Here is an 18327-nt window from a genome sequence, read left to right as displayed (position 1 = left end):
TTGCTGGTCCTCATCTCCCACTGGTAACCTCTAAAACGAACCACAAACACTTGGGCTCTGAACTTGTTTAGGCTACTAAAACTTCCAACATACACTCGTTCTGCTCCTCAATCTGGCCAGAGCTCAACACCGAAATTGCGAACGTCCAGCGATTGCTCCTACACTGAAGGTGCCAGCCCTGAAAGCTGTTGCTGGTCCTCGTCTCCCACTGGTATCCTCTAAAACAAACCACAAACACTTGGGCTCTCAACTTGTTTAGACACTCAAAGGTCCAGACGTATGACCGCTGGCTATCGCTAATCTTGTCAGAGCTCAACACCGAAATTGCGAACGTCCAGCGATTGCTCCTACAATAAAGGTGCCAGCACTGAAAGCTGTTGCTGGTCCTCATCTCCCACTGGTAACCTCCAAAACGAACCACAAACACTTGGGCTCTGAACTTGTTTAGACTACTAAAAGTTCCAACATACACTTGCTCTCCTGCTCAATCTGTCAAGAATAAAGATGGAGAGCAAAGTAAACTCCCCGTGATCCAGGACAACACAGTTAACGACGTGCTATGCCGCCCGGACTATCACAAGTCTGACAGCGGCAAGCATCATGTCAGTCAATACCAACCTCTTGCACAACACCCTCTTCCTCAAAAGTGACATGGCTGTCTGCTCACCTGCACTGTGCCAATTCCCAAGTCGGATGCTGTGGCTGTCATCGCTTCCAGCACTTAAGGTACCAAGAGACACAGCATTACTGTTGCGCTTGTTCGAAGTCACCAGCCCCGTACTCCTCCTTGCTGTCACCCAGCTCACCTCAGAAGCTCATCCAATTCCACAGGCAGCCTGCACGGCACCTGCAAAACTAAAGAGAAACACTTCACTGAGTTGCCACTGGATACTTCACTCTTAGACGCAGACCCAGCTGACAACCGCCTCACCTTCTCAGACCTCTTGTCAGCATGCTGCTTCATCCCTTCAAGGCAACATAAGGTACCTGCAAAAGCCAAAGCAGAAGGCCCATGCTGAGGTGCTGCCCAAAACCACAGCCTGCCCACAGTAATTCCCATCTCCGCTCCTTTACCTTGGCCGCTCACCAACCCTGCCTCTGCTGTTTACAGGTTGCCATATTGAGGCTCAGGTACCACCTGTAAGACACAAAGAACAAAGGATGTTTCTACTTTCACCAACAATACAACACCCAAACATTAACTGCTACTTCAGCCCACTAGTCATGGCTCACCTTGCCGGAGTCACCTCCGGTGCCAATATCCCACTTGTTCATTGCTTCCCACTTTCAAAATAAAAAAAAAAAAAACTGTAAGATAGTCACACAGCCACTAGTTGCATCTTCCCTCCAACATCATGCACCAAACTACCTTTTTATGGCACTCTGCTCACATCTCCTGTCACCCACTGGCACACAGCTCGTCCCTCTGCATCTGAAAATGCAATATTGCATGAGTCACCCAGATGCTGATTGATAGCTGAACAGCTCCAGAGGTCTCGATTCCATTTAGAAATACCATCTGGAGTCTAACTACAGCCTACCATTATAACAAAAGAGACAAAAAAAACTTTAAGCCCCACACACACAAGCCTTAACATCTTTGAGATTCCATCTGCTTCACTACTGCTGAACAGCTCCTCCCACACGGCTCTAATTATCACCATCAAACATTATGGAAATGACCATCTACACAACCTGCCAACAGCTCCTTCATCTGAGATAACTGTACAACTGTTGCCTGAATAGTCTAGGCATATCAACATATTAACCTTGGGCTTTTACTGCTATTCCACCCACCCCGACTCCACACACCCGGGCAGAGCAGCTCCAAGCCAAACACACACACACACGCAGAGACCGATGCTCCTCAGAACACTACAGACAATGCGACTTAAACATGAGAGAAGCTCTCGGCAAGAGGAACAATGCCCAGACTGGAGATGCGGTCGGGCAAGAACACCTATAGGGCCGCAACAGTGAGGCGAGGAGGCTCTACGGCAGCCCCAGAAAAGAGTGCAACATAATGGCCCATAAGTAGAAGTTACTGCCCAAAGTGAGATGATGGACGCTCAAGAAGCCTGGCTTTGAGACCAGAAAACCTAAGGATGCAGGGAAGAAGTCCCAGTCTGTGACAATAGAAGGCTAGAGAGCAGAGCTGCTGACACAGCCTGGAACGATGCTGCAAGAGAACTAACTGGGAACTTCAAGAGAAGCGAGACCGATCCAGGATTTAAGCTTGTAACTCAAGAGAATCGCCCGATAGGTAATATGTCGATGAATACAAGAATTCAAGACCATAGGGATGGTGCCCAAGGCACATGCTGTGCCTCTTGAGTGCAAAGAGCAATGACGACATTAAGACCCGAGGAAGGTCCAAGACACAGAAGACAGACTACACAAACTACACCACACTGACACAGGCTGGAACTGCCCTGCCTGGCACATATAATGTTGTGCCAAGAGTAACCCTACACCAACTTTAAATCTGCACCCCCCACAGTTCCCAACCTTGCTTGCCTCCTCCCAGCCCACTAGTCATGGCTCACCTTGCCGGAATCAGCTCCATTGCCAATATACACTTGGTCATTGCTTCCCACCTTCAAAATAAAAAACAAACCAAAACCTATAAGGTAGTCGTACAGCCACCAGTCGCATCTTCCCTCTGACACCACACAAACCACCCTCCGACAGTGCTCTGCTCACCTCTCTTCCGTTGCCCATTTGCACATGGCTCATACCTCTGCACCTGGAAAAGCAATATCGAACCAGTCACGTGGATGCTGATCAATAGTTTAACAATTCCAGAGGTCTTGTTTCCATTTGGGAACACCATCTGGAGTCCAACTACAGCCTGCCATTAAAAAAATCTGGTCATCCCCTGTGTCTGCATAATGCTACGGAAATGACTCTCCTCGCCCGCTGCATATACGGCTACTTGCTCTGAAATGGACTGTAAGTCCAGGCTTAACAAGATACTAACTAGAGAATCTCACTGCTGTTTTTCTGCCGAGCCTATCACTGCTACGCCCCCAGGCAGAGCAGCTCCAACCCAGACAAAAACCATGCACAGACCAACACTGCACGCAAACAAGACAAAGGACACGACCCAGAGACAGAAGGACGCTCCCTGTAAGAAGAACGACTCCCGGAACAGAGATGCCACCGGGCGAGAAGGCCTAAGGGGTCGTGAGGAAGAATCTATGGCAGCTCCAGAAAAAGTCAAATGCCGTGCCCTGGGACAAGAAGATATGGCCGCAACCGGGACGAAGCGTGCACAAGAAGCCTTGCTTAAAGACCCAAGGATGCAGGGAGGGAGGGAAGAAGTCCCAAAAAAGGGATCCATGAAAACAGACCACTCAACATCAGACATGCTGATGTGGCCTGGAACAACGCCGCAAAAGAGGACCGACCGGAAACCTTGAGATGCAAGACCTAGCCACGCTTTGAGCTTGTTATGCAAGGAAAGAAGCGCCCAGTTGGCGCTATGCCGATGCGTACGGGCATTCGAGACCCTAGGGATGGCACCCAGGGGACATACTGCGCTCCTTGAGTGCAGAGATGACATGGAGACTTCAGGAAGGTCTACGACACAGAAGACAGACCGCACAAACTACACCACACCAACACAGGCTGGAACTGCCCTGCCCACGCTAGTCTTGTCCTTACTAGTAACCCCCTTCCCTTTACCTGCCCAAAGGTGACTCTTCCTGGGCAGCCCTCTCCCCTACACTAATTTAAATACCCTCCCTGCAATTCCCAACCTTGTCCCCTCCAACCAGAGCCCCCTCCTCAGTCCCAGTCCTTCCATTTGGCTTTCAGAGGGCCAGGGGTCTGAATCCATCCTACACAAAAACCACATCAGCTAACTGGGATATTCCTGCAGTTGCCAGATTCCTCTTCATCATCTTCACAAAAACAGTGCCAGCAGTAAGCATCACATCAGTCGACATTGACCTCTTGCACAAGACCCTCCTTCTCGAAAGCGATGTGGCCTTCCGCTCACCTGCTCTGTGCTGATTCCAAAGTCAGACGCTGTGGCCGTCATTGCTTCTGGTACCTAAGATATCAAGAGACAGAAAGCTACCGTAGTGCTTGTGAGAAGTCACCGGCCCTGTGCTCCTCCTCACTACTACCCAGCTCACCTCAAATCCAGTTCCAGAGGCAGCCTGAATGGCTCCTGCAAAACCAAAGAGAAACACCTGAGCTGCCACATGATTATCTGCTCTTAGACACAGACCCAGCTGAGAACCGCCTCACCTTCTCAGGCAGCTCATCAGCCTGCGGCTTCACCCCTCCCAGCCTGCTTGCGGCACCTGAAGAAACCAAAGCAAAAGGCACATGTGAGATACTGCCCAAAAGCACAGCCTTCCCATCTTTCATTCCTTTACCTTGGCCGCTCACCTGCCAAACACAAACAAGGGATGCTTCTAACCTCACTACAATACAACACCTGAAAATTAACTGCTACTTGAGCCCACTAGTCACAGCTCACCTTGCCTGAGTCACCTCCAGCACCAATAGCCTGCTTTGCTCATTGCTTCCACCTGCAAAATAAAAAATACCAAACCTGTAAGCTACTCATTCCTGATACTTCTAATGTGTGAGTGGGCTTGCCACAAGCTGTAAAGGTTTAGGGACAAATGAGTACTTTGTGGGCAATTGGGTAGGCAAGGAGCTGCCCCATACCCTGAAAGACACTATGAATTATGTCCCAGCTGCTTTCTTAAAAAATGGTAAAAGTCCATACACAGATGCACACAAAATGCTCACCCTAACCCCTGCTTAAAAGTCTCACCATCGGTTCTATTAGCAGAGACTACATCAGCAACATACAGCACAACTGGTGAAAAAAACAAGGTTGCACCTTCAATAAAGTCAGGAATTGCATGAAAATGTGAAGTACCTAGAATAAAAAACCCTACATACTATTAAGTCATCTTGCCAGCTGTGAACACTCAATACAAAATTACTGACCTGAAAAAAAACCCCACTGCATAGAGGTGTACTTTCTACTACATACACTGCTGAACCTCAACAGGTCCTGAAGCTCTCACCTCAGACAGACACCTCCACTTCTCTACATATCCAAACACATCTGCCCATACAGCTTCAACAGCTCAAAAGCAGCAATCAACTGAAGGAACAGCAGAGCACCAACACCAGAGAAGCCCAGGAGCAGAATGAGCTCCCTGAGGAGAGGCTGTGGCTCATATACCCCGGGCCTCGCCCACCGCCCTTCCCACAACCACCTGGGGAAGGGGAGGGGTGAATCGCCTGAAGGCATAAAGGCGGCTGGAGGAGCAGCAAGCAGGAAGTTTGCTCTTCTGCCTTAAGTTTATGGCATATAAGATGCTGAACAGAGAAAATGACCCTTACTGGAAATGATGATACCGGCTCTTTTTCTACAAGTACATCTATTGCATCAGCAACGTGACCGGGTAGGGAATGAAGCTTAATTTTTCTGGGGCGTAGATAGAAAAAGATAGATGTTGTACTAACCTATGTAAGAAAATAGGTCATTAAATGCAATAATTATATTATTATCAAAAATTATATGCTTTAGTTTCCTATAAAAAACCCAAAATGCTCTGGAGTTACACTTCATTTCCAGCAAGACCACGCATGCCACCTAACTTCTACCGGAATGATGTTCTGGGTAGGATGCAATGACAAAGCAGAATTAGAACCTGTAAGAATCCCTTCTCACAAATATCTCTATTTGCAAAGTAAATTATTTACTATAAATCGCTGATGATTCAGAGTCACGTTGATAGTCTCTCTGACTGACTCCCTTAAGAGAATTACATGAGTCCCAAAGGATAGAAAACACCAAAAAAACCATTGAAATACAAGGAACTTATCAAGCTGTATGAAGCAGACTAATTAGCACCTGAGTAGCTAGAACAAAAATAAACTGCAAAACACAGCAAAAAACACCACGGGAGACATGTTGATAAAAATAGAGGAAGGCTATCGCCTCCTCGGAAAAACTCAAGAGGGAATCTGAGCTGATGATAGACATCTTTAGGGTACCAGATACCAAACAGGAAAACAAAAAGACGGCTCTGGAGCACAAAGATGGCTTCGGAAAAGGTTCTGACAGAACAAGAGGCATCGTCACGGGGATTAGAGAAGTCCTGAAGCGGCCAGAGAGACCAAAGAAGTCTTGGGGATGCAACGAGCTCAAAAGGGAATTGAACAAAGTGCAGATGTCCTCAGGGGACCGGGGACCGAATGGAGGCGCACCGAACAGATGAGAGGACAGAAAGACCCCCCGGGGTAACATGTGTGAACTCAGGAAGCGTTCTGAGGGGAAAAGAGGGGTGCAAAGCACCCTCCCGAGCTAAAACAGGGCTCTAGGGCGTAGGGGATGTCTCGCGAGAGCTCGGCAAAGGGAGCGGAGGAGTCCCGAGGGGGCCTGAGAGACCAAAGAAGCCTCAGAGGTAACAACGAGGAACTCTGAAGGGGATTTCAACAAAGTACGGATGTCGTCAGGGGGCCGGGGGCTGAACAAAGGCATCCTAAATGGCAAAGAGTAAGATAAGAGCGCTCTGAAGAGCGCACAAAAATAAAATTGAAAGGGAGCTAAAGTGCTACAAGAGTGCCGTGGAGTACAAGAAAGGACTCGGAAGACGTAGTGGAAGAATTGCGAGGGGGCACGGTGAGAAAAGAAGACTTGGAGATGCAGCGAGGGCCTTGGAGTCTCAGGAGGGCATCGGGGCAAACTACAGGTGACTGAGAGAGGAACCAAATGGAGACACCCTCGATGGCAGAGAGAAAGATAAAGGAGCGCTGCACAGCAAAGAAAGAAGGGAGGCGCTGATGGAACAAGAGAGATAAAAAGGGCGATAAAGCGCCACGAGGTGCCGTGGAGATCGAGGAAGGTCTCGGTAGGCATCGTGACTGTGAGGAGAGGGGTGTCGAGGGGTGCCAATGGACAAGACGAGGCTTGGGGATGACAAGGAGGAACTCGGGTGATCTGAGCGGAGTACAGACGGTCTCGGGTGGTAAGGGACTGAACACTGAAATCCTAGATAGCATAGAGGAACAAATGAGCGTACTGTGGCTCAAAGATGGCCCCATCTAAAGTGCTAAAAGATGGATGTGGAGCACAAGGAAGGTCTCTTGAGGCATCGTGACTGGGAGAAGAAACGTCCTGAGGGAGCCACGGAGACAGAAAAAGGATTGGGAAATCAACAATTAAATCCAGAGGGGATCTCAGCTGAGTAAACATCTCAGAGGGCCAGGGAGCAAGTAGAGGCGTGGCTAGAGGGAAGAGAGGGCAGAATGACCGGGCTGGGTCACAGATAACAAACTCAGGAAGTCTTCTGAGGGAACGAGAGGGATGTGAGGTCTACCACAAAGCTGAAACTGTGCTAAGGGCAACCTCAAAGGCATCGATAGGCATCGTGACACCATTAGAGGGGTCCCGATTGGGCAAAAAAAATGCCAAAGAAGGCTCAGGGACACAAGGAGGAAGTCTGGAGGGGATTTGCACAGAGTACAGATGTCCTCGGGAGGCTGGGGATAAAAGGAGGCACCCCAGCGCTCTGTGGTGCAAATAAACCCAAGGACAGGTTTCTGAGGGAACAAGAGAGGATCGAAGTCCGCGACAGAGCTAAAACAGGGCTGCGGTACACAAAGAAGGTCTCGGGAGGCACGGTGACTAGGAACAGAGGGGTCGGAGGCATAAGAGAGCTTGAAAGGGAGGTAGAGGACTACCAAAATGCTGAGGAGCATGATGAAGGTCTTGGGAAGCATCCTCGATGGCATAGAGAAGAAAAAGAATGCTCTTTTTTGAGAACGGAGTTCTTAGGAGAGGCGCGATTGTGACAGAATGAGTCCAAAGGGGGCTTAGAGAGCTAAAAACGTGCTGCAGAGAATGTCTAAGACCTCAGGAGGCATCGTGACAGTAGCAGAGGGGTTCTGAGAGGGACAGACAAAAGAAGGCCCGAGGACATGATGAAGTCCAGAGGGGATTTGAACAGACTACAGATGTCCTCAGGGGACCAGGGACTGAACAGAGGTATCCTAGCAAGCATAGAAGACAACATGAGTGTTCTGGAGCTGAAAGACGGCATCGGGAAAGGTTCCCAGGGACCGAGAAGGGCACAAAGTGTGCTACAGAGCCAAAAGGGCTGTGGGGCACGAGGTTGTGCTCGGGAGACACGACAACGGCAGGAGAAGGGTGCCGAGAGTGAAAGAGGGACAGAAAGCGGCTCTGGGACCCAATGCCAAACTCGGGAAGGTGTCCCAGCAACGTACAGATGTGCTCAGGGGATGAGCGACGGAATGGAGACGTCCTAGATGGCGTTGAGTAAGGTAAAAGAGCCGTGGGGCACAGAGACAGCCTGAGGAAGGGTTCTGTCTGAATAGGAGAGATACAAAGAGGGCTGCAGAGCTCCAGGGGTGCCGTGGGGCACGAGGACAGTCTCGGGAGGCGTCGCGACAGGAACGAGAGGGCTGGGGGGGCAGGGGAGCATGGACATAGACAAAGGAGTGCTGACACAATGAGGTACTCCAGAGGGGATCTGAACAGAGTACAGATGTACTCAGGGGACCAAACGGAGGCATCGGACGTGGCAGAGGAGAAGGTGAGAAAGTGCTCTGGGGCAAAAAGAAAGCCTGAGGAGGAGTTGTCTCTGGATAAGCAAGACACAACGCCTGCTGCAGAACTGAAGGATGGCCGTGGAACGCCAGGACTCTCGCAGGAAGCATTGTGACAGAGATAGAGGGGTGCTGAGGTGGCCAGAGAGACAGGAGAAGGCTCGAGGACACAAAAGGACTCGGGAGGGGATTTGAACAGTGTACAGATGTCGTGAGGGAGAGACCGACCCATTGGAGGCCATCGAGATGGAGGAGAGGACAAAAAGACTGCTCCGAGGAAGAAGGATGACCCGAGGAGATGTTCTGACAAACCAAGGGAGTATGAACTACACTCCAGAGACAAAAGTGTGCCGAGGAGACCCTCTAAAGCCTCGGGATGAACTGAGAGAAGAGAAAAAAAATAAGACGCAAAGGAAATTTAAAAGGCGACAAGGTATGTGACAAACAAGAAAGAATCAAAATCAAGGGATGTACAGCTTGATAAAAGCAGACATAGAAAGAAAATTTTAAAAGCAAAAGGGGACAAGGCAGAGGAGAAAAAATTTAAAAATAGGGAGAGAAAACCAGGTAAAAGTAGGCATAGAAAAAAAACCTGAAACATGAAGGCATTAAAGGAGGAAAAATCTAAAAAATAGGGACAACAAACTAAAAAAACAGACATAGAAAGAACACTGAAAAATTGAGGGAGTACCCAAAAGACAAGAAAGAATTTAAAAATAGGGACAGGAACTAGATAAAAGCAGATGTAGAAAAAAAAAATTTAAAAGCAACAAGATTAAGGAAATAAAGGAAAAAAATAAAAAACAGGCACGGCAACCTAAATAAACAAAGATATAGAAACAAAATTTAAAAAGTGACAGGGTACAGCACAGACTGGAAATAAATAAAAAGTAAAGACAGTGAACTGGATAAAAGTAGATATAGAAAGAAATTGAAAAGTAACGTGACACAGGACAGACAGGAAATAATAAAGAATAGGGTTAGACATGGTGATAAAAGTAGACGTAGAAAGAAAACTTTAAAAGGGACAAGGTAGAGGACAGAGGAAAAAAGTAAGAGACATAAAAATACATAGAAGTGAACATATAAACAAAAATTCAATAGTGAAGACATTAAGAGAGGAAAAAATTAAATAGGGGCAGCAAACTAAAACAGATGTTGAAAGAAAATTTTAAAAGTGGCGGCACAAAGGAGAGAGAAGAAATAATTAAAAGACGGTGAAATAAAGACAGTGAACGGCATAAAAGCAGACAGAAAATTTTAAAAGCAGCGGGGATTAAAGAAATAAAGAAAAAATTTAAAAGTAGCAACAGTGAACTAAAACAGACGTAGAAAGAAAACCTGAAAAGCGATGGCACTAGGGAAAAACAATTAAAAAATAAAGACATCAAATGAGATAAAAGTAGAACATTTTAAAAGCAACAGGCGTTGAGGGAAATAAGGAAAAAAATAAAAACAGTGACGGTGAACTAAAACAAAGATGTAGAAAGAAAATCTAAAAAGTGATGGCACAGAACAAAGAATAAATAATTAAAAGAAGACAGCCAAGGCAATAAAAGTAGGCACAGAAAGAACATTTAAAAAGTGAGGGGGATTAGGGAAATAAATTAAGTGTTAAAAAAAGAGGAACAGCAAACTAAAACAGATGTAGAAAAAAAATTAAAAAGTAATGGCATTATGGAAAAACAAGAAATAATGAAAAAAAAAAAGGTAGGCAAATAAAGACCATGAACGGGATGAAAGTAGACAGAAATTTTTAAAAGCAATGGTGATTAAGGAAATAAAGAAATAATAGAGTGAATAGGTTAAAGTAGACATGGAAAGAAAATGTAAGAAGTGACAGGGTACACAGTAGCCAGGAAAGAATTAAAGAAGTGATACGCGGCTTGATAAAAGTAGACGTAGAAGGAAAATTTAAAACGCGATTGGGTACAGGACAGACAGGAAAAACTTTAAAAGTAGTGACGGCGAACTGAGAAATAGGAAGGAAATTTGGAAGTGACGGGGCACAGGACAGAGGAATAAATTAAAAAAACCTTCCGGGGACCGGCCGTTCCTTGCCGGAGGCACCCCCTCGGATTCCCTCCTCAGCCAGCTCCCCTTTGGCAGGCGTGCCGAGGGAGGAGAGCCGAGAGACTGAGCGAACAACCAGGGACAGAGAGAGGGAGGGAAAAATGAGAGACAGAGAGCAGGAGGGAGAGGTGGAAGGGACCAGCAGGACAAGACAACAGAGACAAGGGATGGGGAGAAATTCTAAAGTGATGGGGGGAAAGAAACATGGGCAAGAAATAAAAAATAGAAGCAGGGAGCCGGATAGAGGTAGGCGTAGAAAGAAAATTTGTAAGAGCGACAGGGCGCAAGAAACACAGGCAAGAACTAACAAAGAGGGACAGGGGAATAGAAAGAGGAAGGTGTAGAAAGAAAATTTAAAGAGCGACGGGGTCCAGGACAGAGAGGGAAGAATTAGAGACAGGGAAGATGGATGGAGGGAGACACAGAAAGAAAATTTTGGAAGTGACAGGATACAAGAATCAGAGACAAGAATTTAAAAAATGGGTACACGGAGCTGCATGGAGGGAGATGCAGGAAGAAAATTTAAAAAATGGCACGGTACAAGACATACAGGGAAAATTAAAATTAGGTCAGGGAGACAGAGAGAGGGAAAGGTAGCAAGAAAATTTAAAAAGCGACTGGGTTCAAGAAACATATGCAAGAATTATTAAAAATGTTATTATTAAAAAATTATTATTGTTAAAATATTATTATTAAAAATAATAGGGATGGAGAGGTAAAAAGTTTCAAAAGTGATGGGGTATAAGAAACATCGGCAAGAATTAAAAAATAGGGACAGGGAGCCCGATAGAAGGGAACCGTGGTGTGCTGACCTTGGCTGGCTGCCCGGTGCCCACCAAACTGCTCTATCGCTCCCCCTCCTCAACAAGACGGGGAGAAAATACAACAAAAAAGCTTGTGGGTCAAGCTAAGGACAAAGAGGTCACTCACCAATCACTGTCACAGGCAAAACAGACTCGACTTGGGGAATTTAATTTATTGACAATCAAAATCGAAGAAGGATAATGAGAAATAAGAACAAATCAAAAAAACCACCTTCCCCCCACCCCTCTCTTTTTTCCTGGGCTCCTCTTCACTCCTGACTTCTCTACCTCCTCTCCCCAAGCCATGCAGGGGGACGGGGAATGGGGGTTGCGGTCAGTTCATCACATGCTGTCTCTGCTGCTCCTTCCTCCTCACGCTCTTCTTCTGCTCCAGCGCAGGGTCCCTCCTGCGGGGCCACAGGTCCTGCCCGAAAAACCTGCTCCAGCACGGGCTCCTCTCTACAGGGTCACAGCTTCCTTCAGGCACATCCCCCTGCTCCGGTGGGCTGCAGGTGCACATCTGCTCCACCGCGGACCCCCAAGGGCTGCGGAGAGGCACGCAGATGTTATATACCGCTTTCTGAAAGAGAGAGCCCGCCATGCAAAACAGACTAACAAATCCCTTCGACTTACATACTCGGACAACACAGAGGCCCCAAAAACCCCAAGTGATCGACCTCACCCCCCCATCACGGCCCGCAACACTGTCCGCTCACCTTTGCTGTTGCGCCTCACTCCACTGTCCTGCTTAGCCTACACCTGTTATACTTGAACTGCAAGAATAAATCAAACCACTCACCGACACACAAAAATTAGTTACTGCCAGTTACTCAAATACAGGCAGAGACCGACAAAGCTCAAAAACTCAGGCCACCAAACGCCAGAAGAGGTACGGGTAGCAAGTGACCGTGGCTGGTGTAATGACAGACCCTTCTGTTATGGATAAGTAACTCCTAAATGACTCCATGAACTGCAGCACAGAGAACCCCACAGCAGACAGCAAGCTCGAACGAGAGCGCTGACATAAACGGGACGTGAGACTGGGATGCCGGAAGCCGCTGGCATACAGAATACTACTGTTATCTAACACTGCACTATAAAGTCTTAAGCCCAAACTGCGTGGTAGTTACAGGAGACCTGACTGCAGACAGATGTTGAATACGACCTGACGTTCCCAAAACCTAATGGAGACCCCTCAGACCCAAATGCTTGATGAGAGCCGCTTCTTGCCAAAATACAAGCTCGAGGAGGAAAAGCCGAAGGTGATGCGGACCGAGCTATTAAAAACTCGGTACAGAAGGATGCATTACTTCAGATGGCAGGATGGTTCTGGTAGGCGGGTGCAACCTGAGCACTGGGTTCTAATTCATGTCCAGTGGTACTTGTGATATCCCTCACAGCCTCCCTGTCCGGGGACCATGTTTTGGATGTCCGAGCCCCTCCCCGCCCTCCGTGATGAAAATCAAACAGAACAATTAAGGATGCCACTTCATCACCTTGGCCTCCGAAAGAAGCTTCCTTCCTCTGCTGACAGTCAACACGGATATCCTTGTGCCATTCCTTGGATGCGGGCTGGCCCTTGGGTGCCTCTACTGCCAAAGGAAGAGAGAATGATTATGCTCTGATAGCCTGCTCCATCATCCTCTTGTTCCTCAAAAAATGAAAAGCAAGCTACCATCTTGATCGCTACGTAACAGAATTAATTTTGTGCAGGAGATGATGGAGCCCATCCCCATAATGGAAAACTCTGCTATGACCCTGCTTTGCCTTTCACTGACAGCGCCTGCCGTCAGGGTGCCCTGAACCCCTTCGTGTGTCGCTAGGAAAATCAGATACAACGAATTCAAAACAACTGGCAAATAAGATACGACCTAAAAACAGGTGTACCCCACCTTATCACAAAAACAGTCAGATAGCTGGCTTCCTCCCGCACAAAACTCATTTGACAAATACACAAAAGAGAACAACATTACACCAAACAGAACAAAATCCTTATGCTCTGATATGCTCTGAAGGGGATTAGTGCACCCACGTAATACATACTCACCCGATCAACCCATGCACCGGACTTCCTCAGGGTCAGCCCTGCAAAGACGAGAGGAAGCCCAATGCGACCTCCCCAGATGTCCCGGCGCTCTGAGTGCTCCGCTTCCCTCTCTGCCGCTCCTGCAGTGGGAAAACACTGGTGAGGATATCTGGCAAAAAAAAAAGAGGAGAATACCATGGAGACCTGGATGCCAAAAGAAGACCTGACGTTACCTGCAGGAATAAACAAAAGAAATCCTACCAAAAAGATCCTAACCAAAACCCAGAAAATACGAGAAACTCAGAAAGCTCAAAAAGACAGGATATTGTACCAAGCAGCAACCGAGACTGCCCAACGGATGAAGCCACGAGGACGAGAGGTCCATCGCAAAAGTGGCATGACACACTCGAGCCTGATTGCCTACAAAGCCCCTTAGGGAACTACAGAGGCAGTCGGCCGATGGAAAAATCATGACAGCGTGACATGGTGACTCAAAGATATAAAATGGACACCTTACAACTTCAGAAACTGGTGCTAAAACCACAACAGATAAACAAGAACAAGAGACCATAACTGCGAGGAGCGATACTAGAGCAAACCTCATTGAACACTCAAGGAAAAAGGCAAAACTGGAATAACAGAAAGAGCTTGCGTGCCCAGGACTGCGATAAAAGACACCTGGCTGGAGACTGTTACGAGCACAAATAATACCCATTCTCTTCTCCAAGAAATTCCAGGGAAGACAGCGACACAAGCCTGCACTGGAAATAACTGCCTCGTCAATGCCTCCAGGTAGCAATGACTGTGACATCTATGTGGACGGTGAAGGGACGGGCAGTGGGAGGGGCGGCAGGGCAGTGGGGGGGCAGTGGGGAGTTCTGTCGTTCGCCTGACGTTTACAGCGTGGAAAGCCCCGAGTGGAAAAAGGGAAATCTGCTCTTTCACTACAACTGCATCCGTCCGCCACGTAAGCGGGTCGGTAACTGCGCTTACACGTACTTGGGGAAGTATGAACCTTTCTTTGAATAGACAGGACCAGCTGAAGAGCAGGCTAAAATGGGAAAGTAGTTCATTACATGTAATAACAGCATCGTTAGTAGAAGCAACGTGCTTTAGTTTCCTCCCGAAAAAGCAAAATGTTACGTGGTTACAGTTAGTTTCTAGCAACACTATGCATATGACCTAACTTCTACCAGAATTACACTCTAGGTATGACTGAATGACAAAGCGGAATTAGATCCCGTAAGCATCCCTTATGGAAAATATCTCCAGTTGCAAAGTGGATTACGTACTGTAAATCACCAATGATTCTGAGTCACCAAAACTCCTTGACAATCTCTCCAACTCACTCCCTTAACAGAAATAGGTAAGTCCCAAAGGACAGAAAACACCAAAAAAAGCATGGAAATACAAGAAATGCGTTGGAAACTGCGTGAAGCAGCCTAATTAACACCTAAGTAGCCAGAACAAAAATAAATTGCAAAACACAACAAAAAACGCTGCGGGAGAGGTGTCGATAAAAATGGATGAAGAAAGCCTGGGAAGAGGTTATGAGGAAACAAGCGAGATCGAAGGAGAGCTAGAAGACGGCTGTGGAGCACAAGGAAGGACTCCGGAGACGACATGACGGGAAGAAAGGCATCCTGAGAGGGTCAGAGGGACAAAGGAAGACTCGAGGACACAAAGGTGAACTCAGGAAGTCATATGAGCAGAGTACGGATGTCCCCAGGGGGTCTGGGACCGACGGGAGGCATCCCAGAGAGAAGACAAAAAGACTGCTCTGAGGAATAGCGATGGCCTGAGAAGAGGCTCTGATAGAACAAGAGGTATCCAAAGTTAAGTCCAGAGCTACCAGCACGCCGAGGAGAACCTCTGAGGCCTCCGGGGGCCCCAGGAAAGGGAGTCGATGGGTCCCGAGGAGGCCAGAGCGACCAAAGAAGGCTGGGGGCCACGAAGAGGAACTCAGGAGGGGATCCGAGCGGAGTAGAGATGTCCTCAGGGGGACAGGGACTGAACAGAGGAAATCCTAAATGGCGTAGAGGAACAAAATAGGCGTTCTGGAGGAGCTAGAAGGGTCCAAAGTGCGCTACAGAGGCAAGAGGGCTGCGGGGACGAGGAAGGTCTCGGGAGGCATCGTGACAGGAGTAGGGAAGTCCTGAGGGGACCGGGCAGAGCAGGGGAGGTGTCAGGAGACAGTGTAAACTCAGGGGAATACAACTGCCCTCCCGAGAGCCCCGGGGCCTTGGCGGGGCTTGGCCAGGACCCGCAAAGGGCTCCGCTGCCCTCCAGAGTGGCCCCATGGCATGTCCGGGGAGATCTGAGCAGACTACGCACGTTCTCAGGGGGCAAGAGGCTGAACAGAGGCGTTCCAGATGGTGCGGAGGACTAAAGGAGTCCTCTGGGGCACGAGGAAGGCCTCAGGAGGGGTCCTGAAGCAACTAGGGAGGCCCAAAGGGGGAAGAAAAAGTTCTGGGATGCGATCAGAGACGCAGGAGGGGTCCCCAAGAGACAAACTGGGGACACCCCCGCTGTCCCTGGAGACTGAGGAAGGGACGCACCGAGGTGCCCAAACCGCAGCTCCCGGCCTGCCACGGAGCGCAACGTGGCTGACCGGAACCCCTGGCCGAGACCCACCGCTCCCCAACATGCACCACAAATCAACACGTCTGCCCCGAGGCCCTGGCAGAGAACCACCCCTACCCGCACACACCCCCCCGGCCGGCACGGCAGACCGGCAGCCCAGAGACTACAGCTCCCGCCATGCCACGGGATGCAGCCCCCCCCCCCCGACTCCGGCCCTGCGGGGACAACGTCACCTCTCCCGGAAGCCCGGAGCACGCCCCGGGCAGCGCCCTGGGAAGCCGCCGCCATTGCTCCGAGCCCCCGCCGGGTCCGCGCAGCCTTCCCCAGCACCCAGAGTTGTGTGTCCCTACCAGGCCCCTCTTCCCGGGACGAGGGGACTTTGGTGGCTGCACGCCCCCCACCCACCCCCACCCCCCTGGCAGTGTTCCCCCCCCACCCCAGTGCTGAGTCACATCTGTCCGTCCATCCGCCCGCCCCGTGTCACCCAGGGGGTTGCCGCCGTGGCCGGGGGCAGCAGGCACCCTGTCCCCCCAGATAGACGGGCACAACCCCCGAGCCAGCCCTCAGAGCACTGGGCAGGGGAAGGGGGACCCCCGGGGGGGCCATTCAAAGGAGACAGATGGGGGAGCAAGAGCAGACCCTTTATTGGAGTCATGCTGGGGGGGGGACCCCCAGCAGGTGAGCCCCCTTGGATGGGGCAGAGGGGTTACAGGGTCTGGGAGGGAGTCCTGGGAGGGGGGTCCCAGGGGGCCGCCCGTGGGGGGGCTTCAGCTGCGCTCCTCCAGGCTGAGGCGGTCGAAGAGGTACTCGCCGAGGCCGCTCGGGCCCCCCCCCGGCACCCCAGCACCCCCAGCCAGGCGCCGCAGGTTGGTGATGTGGTCCCCCAGCACCTTGATGGCCTTCACCTGCTCATCCAGGTAGTGGGACTCGAGGAAGTCGCAGAGCTGCGGGGAGAGGGGCATCAGCGAGGGGCCGGGGAGCTCCGCAGGGAGGGGACAGAGGTGTCTGAGGAGACCTCGGAGGGGCAGGGACGCCCAGGGACAGGTGGGGATCCCAAGGGAGGTACAGGGGTAAGGCCAGCAAGTCCAGGCGGAAACCCTGGAGCGGCAGGGAACGGGGACAAGGACCCTCGAGCACAGGGGTAGACCCCAAGGGTTGGGCGTGGGAAAAGGAACGGGGACGGCCCAGCAGCGTCTCAAGAGGCAGACCCTGCAAGGGGGCAGAGCGTGACTCACGTGGGGGTCCCCCTTCTCGGTGGCCAGGCGGTGCAGGTCCAGCAGTGCCTGGTTCACCGATTTCTCCAGCTGCAGCGCCGCCTCTGCCGCCTCCAGCGCTGAGCCCCAAGCGTCACGCTCCGGCTTCTGGGGAGGGCGAAGGGGACGGGGATGGTCACCCCGTGGATGGTCACATCGCCCATGCAGCCCAGGCACGCCAGTGCAGCCACGCCACGCCCCCCCGTTCAGCCCGGGCACCCCCAGGCAGGCATGCCTCCTCGTGCAGCCCAGGTACCGCAACGCAGCCAACACCTCCGTGCTCCCCAACACAGCCCAGGCAGCCCCCCTATAGCTGTGCCCCCCCCGCAGCCTGAGTCACCCCGAACGCAGCCCAGGCACACCACCTTGATGTCATGCAGCAGCACGCGGCCCCCGCGGCGTGTCTGGAAGCGCAGCAGCCCCTCGGCGTGTTCTCGCTCCTCGTGCGACTGCGCCAGGAAGAAGCGTCCCAGGCGGGGCAGCGCCACATCATCCCGCTCGAAGTAGAATGCCTGCAGGACAGGAGATATGGGCAGGCACCCCCAGGAGCCCCCCCGACCAGCTCCCCAGCTCCTGCAGGGCCCCCCCGACCCCTCCCTGCCACCCTCCCCTTATCTCGCCCTCACAGGCGGCACTGCCGCAACCGGCACCGACCAGTACAGGGCAGAATGGCCATGGGGTGTGGGGGGGTGCCACGGCCCTGGGGGGTCCCTCGGCCCCCGGGACCCTACCATGGAGAGGTAGACGTAGGAGGCGTGGAGCTCCATGTTGGCCATGCGGTTGACGGCGGCCTCGCAGTCGCGGTGGTAGTTCTGGCGGATCTGGGAGTCCATGGCGGGCGGGCGCAGACGGAGGGACAGATGGATGGCTGCAGCGGCAGGACGGATGGACGGATGGATGACAGACGGACGGCGGGGTGGGAGCGAGCCGGTTCCGTTCAAGCACTGTTGAAGCGAGAACGCGGCTCTGCCTGCACAAAGCA

The 18327-nt window shown here is 50.7% G+C and overlaps 1 protein-coding gene across 1 annotated transcript; it reads right to left on the bottom strand.

Annotated features, from left to right (window-relative positions):
• Positions 1 to 16714: 16714 nt before the first annotated feature.
• On the bottom strand, positions 16715 to 18320 carry LOC132320831 (ferritin heavy chain A-like). The gene is made up of 4 exons (XM_059834458.1): positions 18077 to 18320; positions 17711 to 17857; positions 17328 to 17453; positions 16715 to 17036 (listed from the first exon to the last, which is right to left on the bottom strand). Exons 1-4 carry the CDS (start codon positions 18176 to 18178, stop codon positions 16860 to 16862), a joined length of 552 nt encoding a protein of 183 aa, XP_059690441.1. The 5' UTR covers positions 18179 to 18320; the 3' UTR covers positions 16715 to 16859.
• Between the last annotated feature and the right edge of the window lie 7 nt (positions 18321 to 18327).

Source organism: Gavia stellata, unplaced genomic scaffold (genome assembly GCF_030936135.1).
Source record: "Gavia stellata isolate bGavSte3 unplaced genomic scaffold, bGavSte3.hap2 HAP2_SCAFFOLD_673, whole genome shotgun sequence".
In the NCBI taxonomy this organism is placed as follows: Eukaryota; Metazoa; Chordata; class Aves; order Gaviiformes; family Gaviidae; genus Gavia; species Gavia stellata.
The sequence above is the reverse complement of the archived record's forward strand: the minus strand, read 5'-3'. Positions and strand labels throughout refer to the sequence as shown.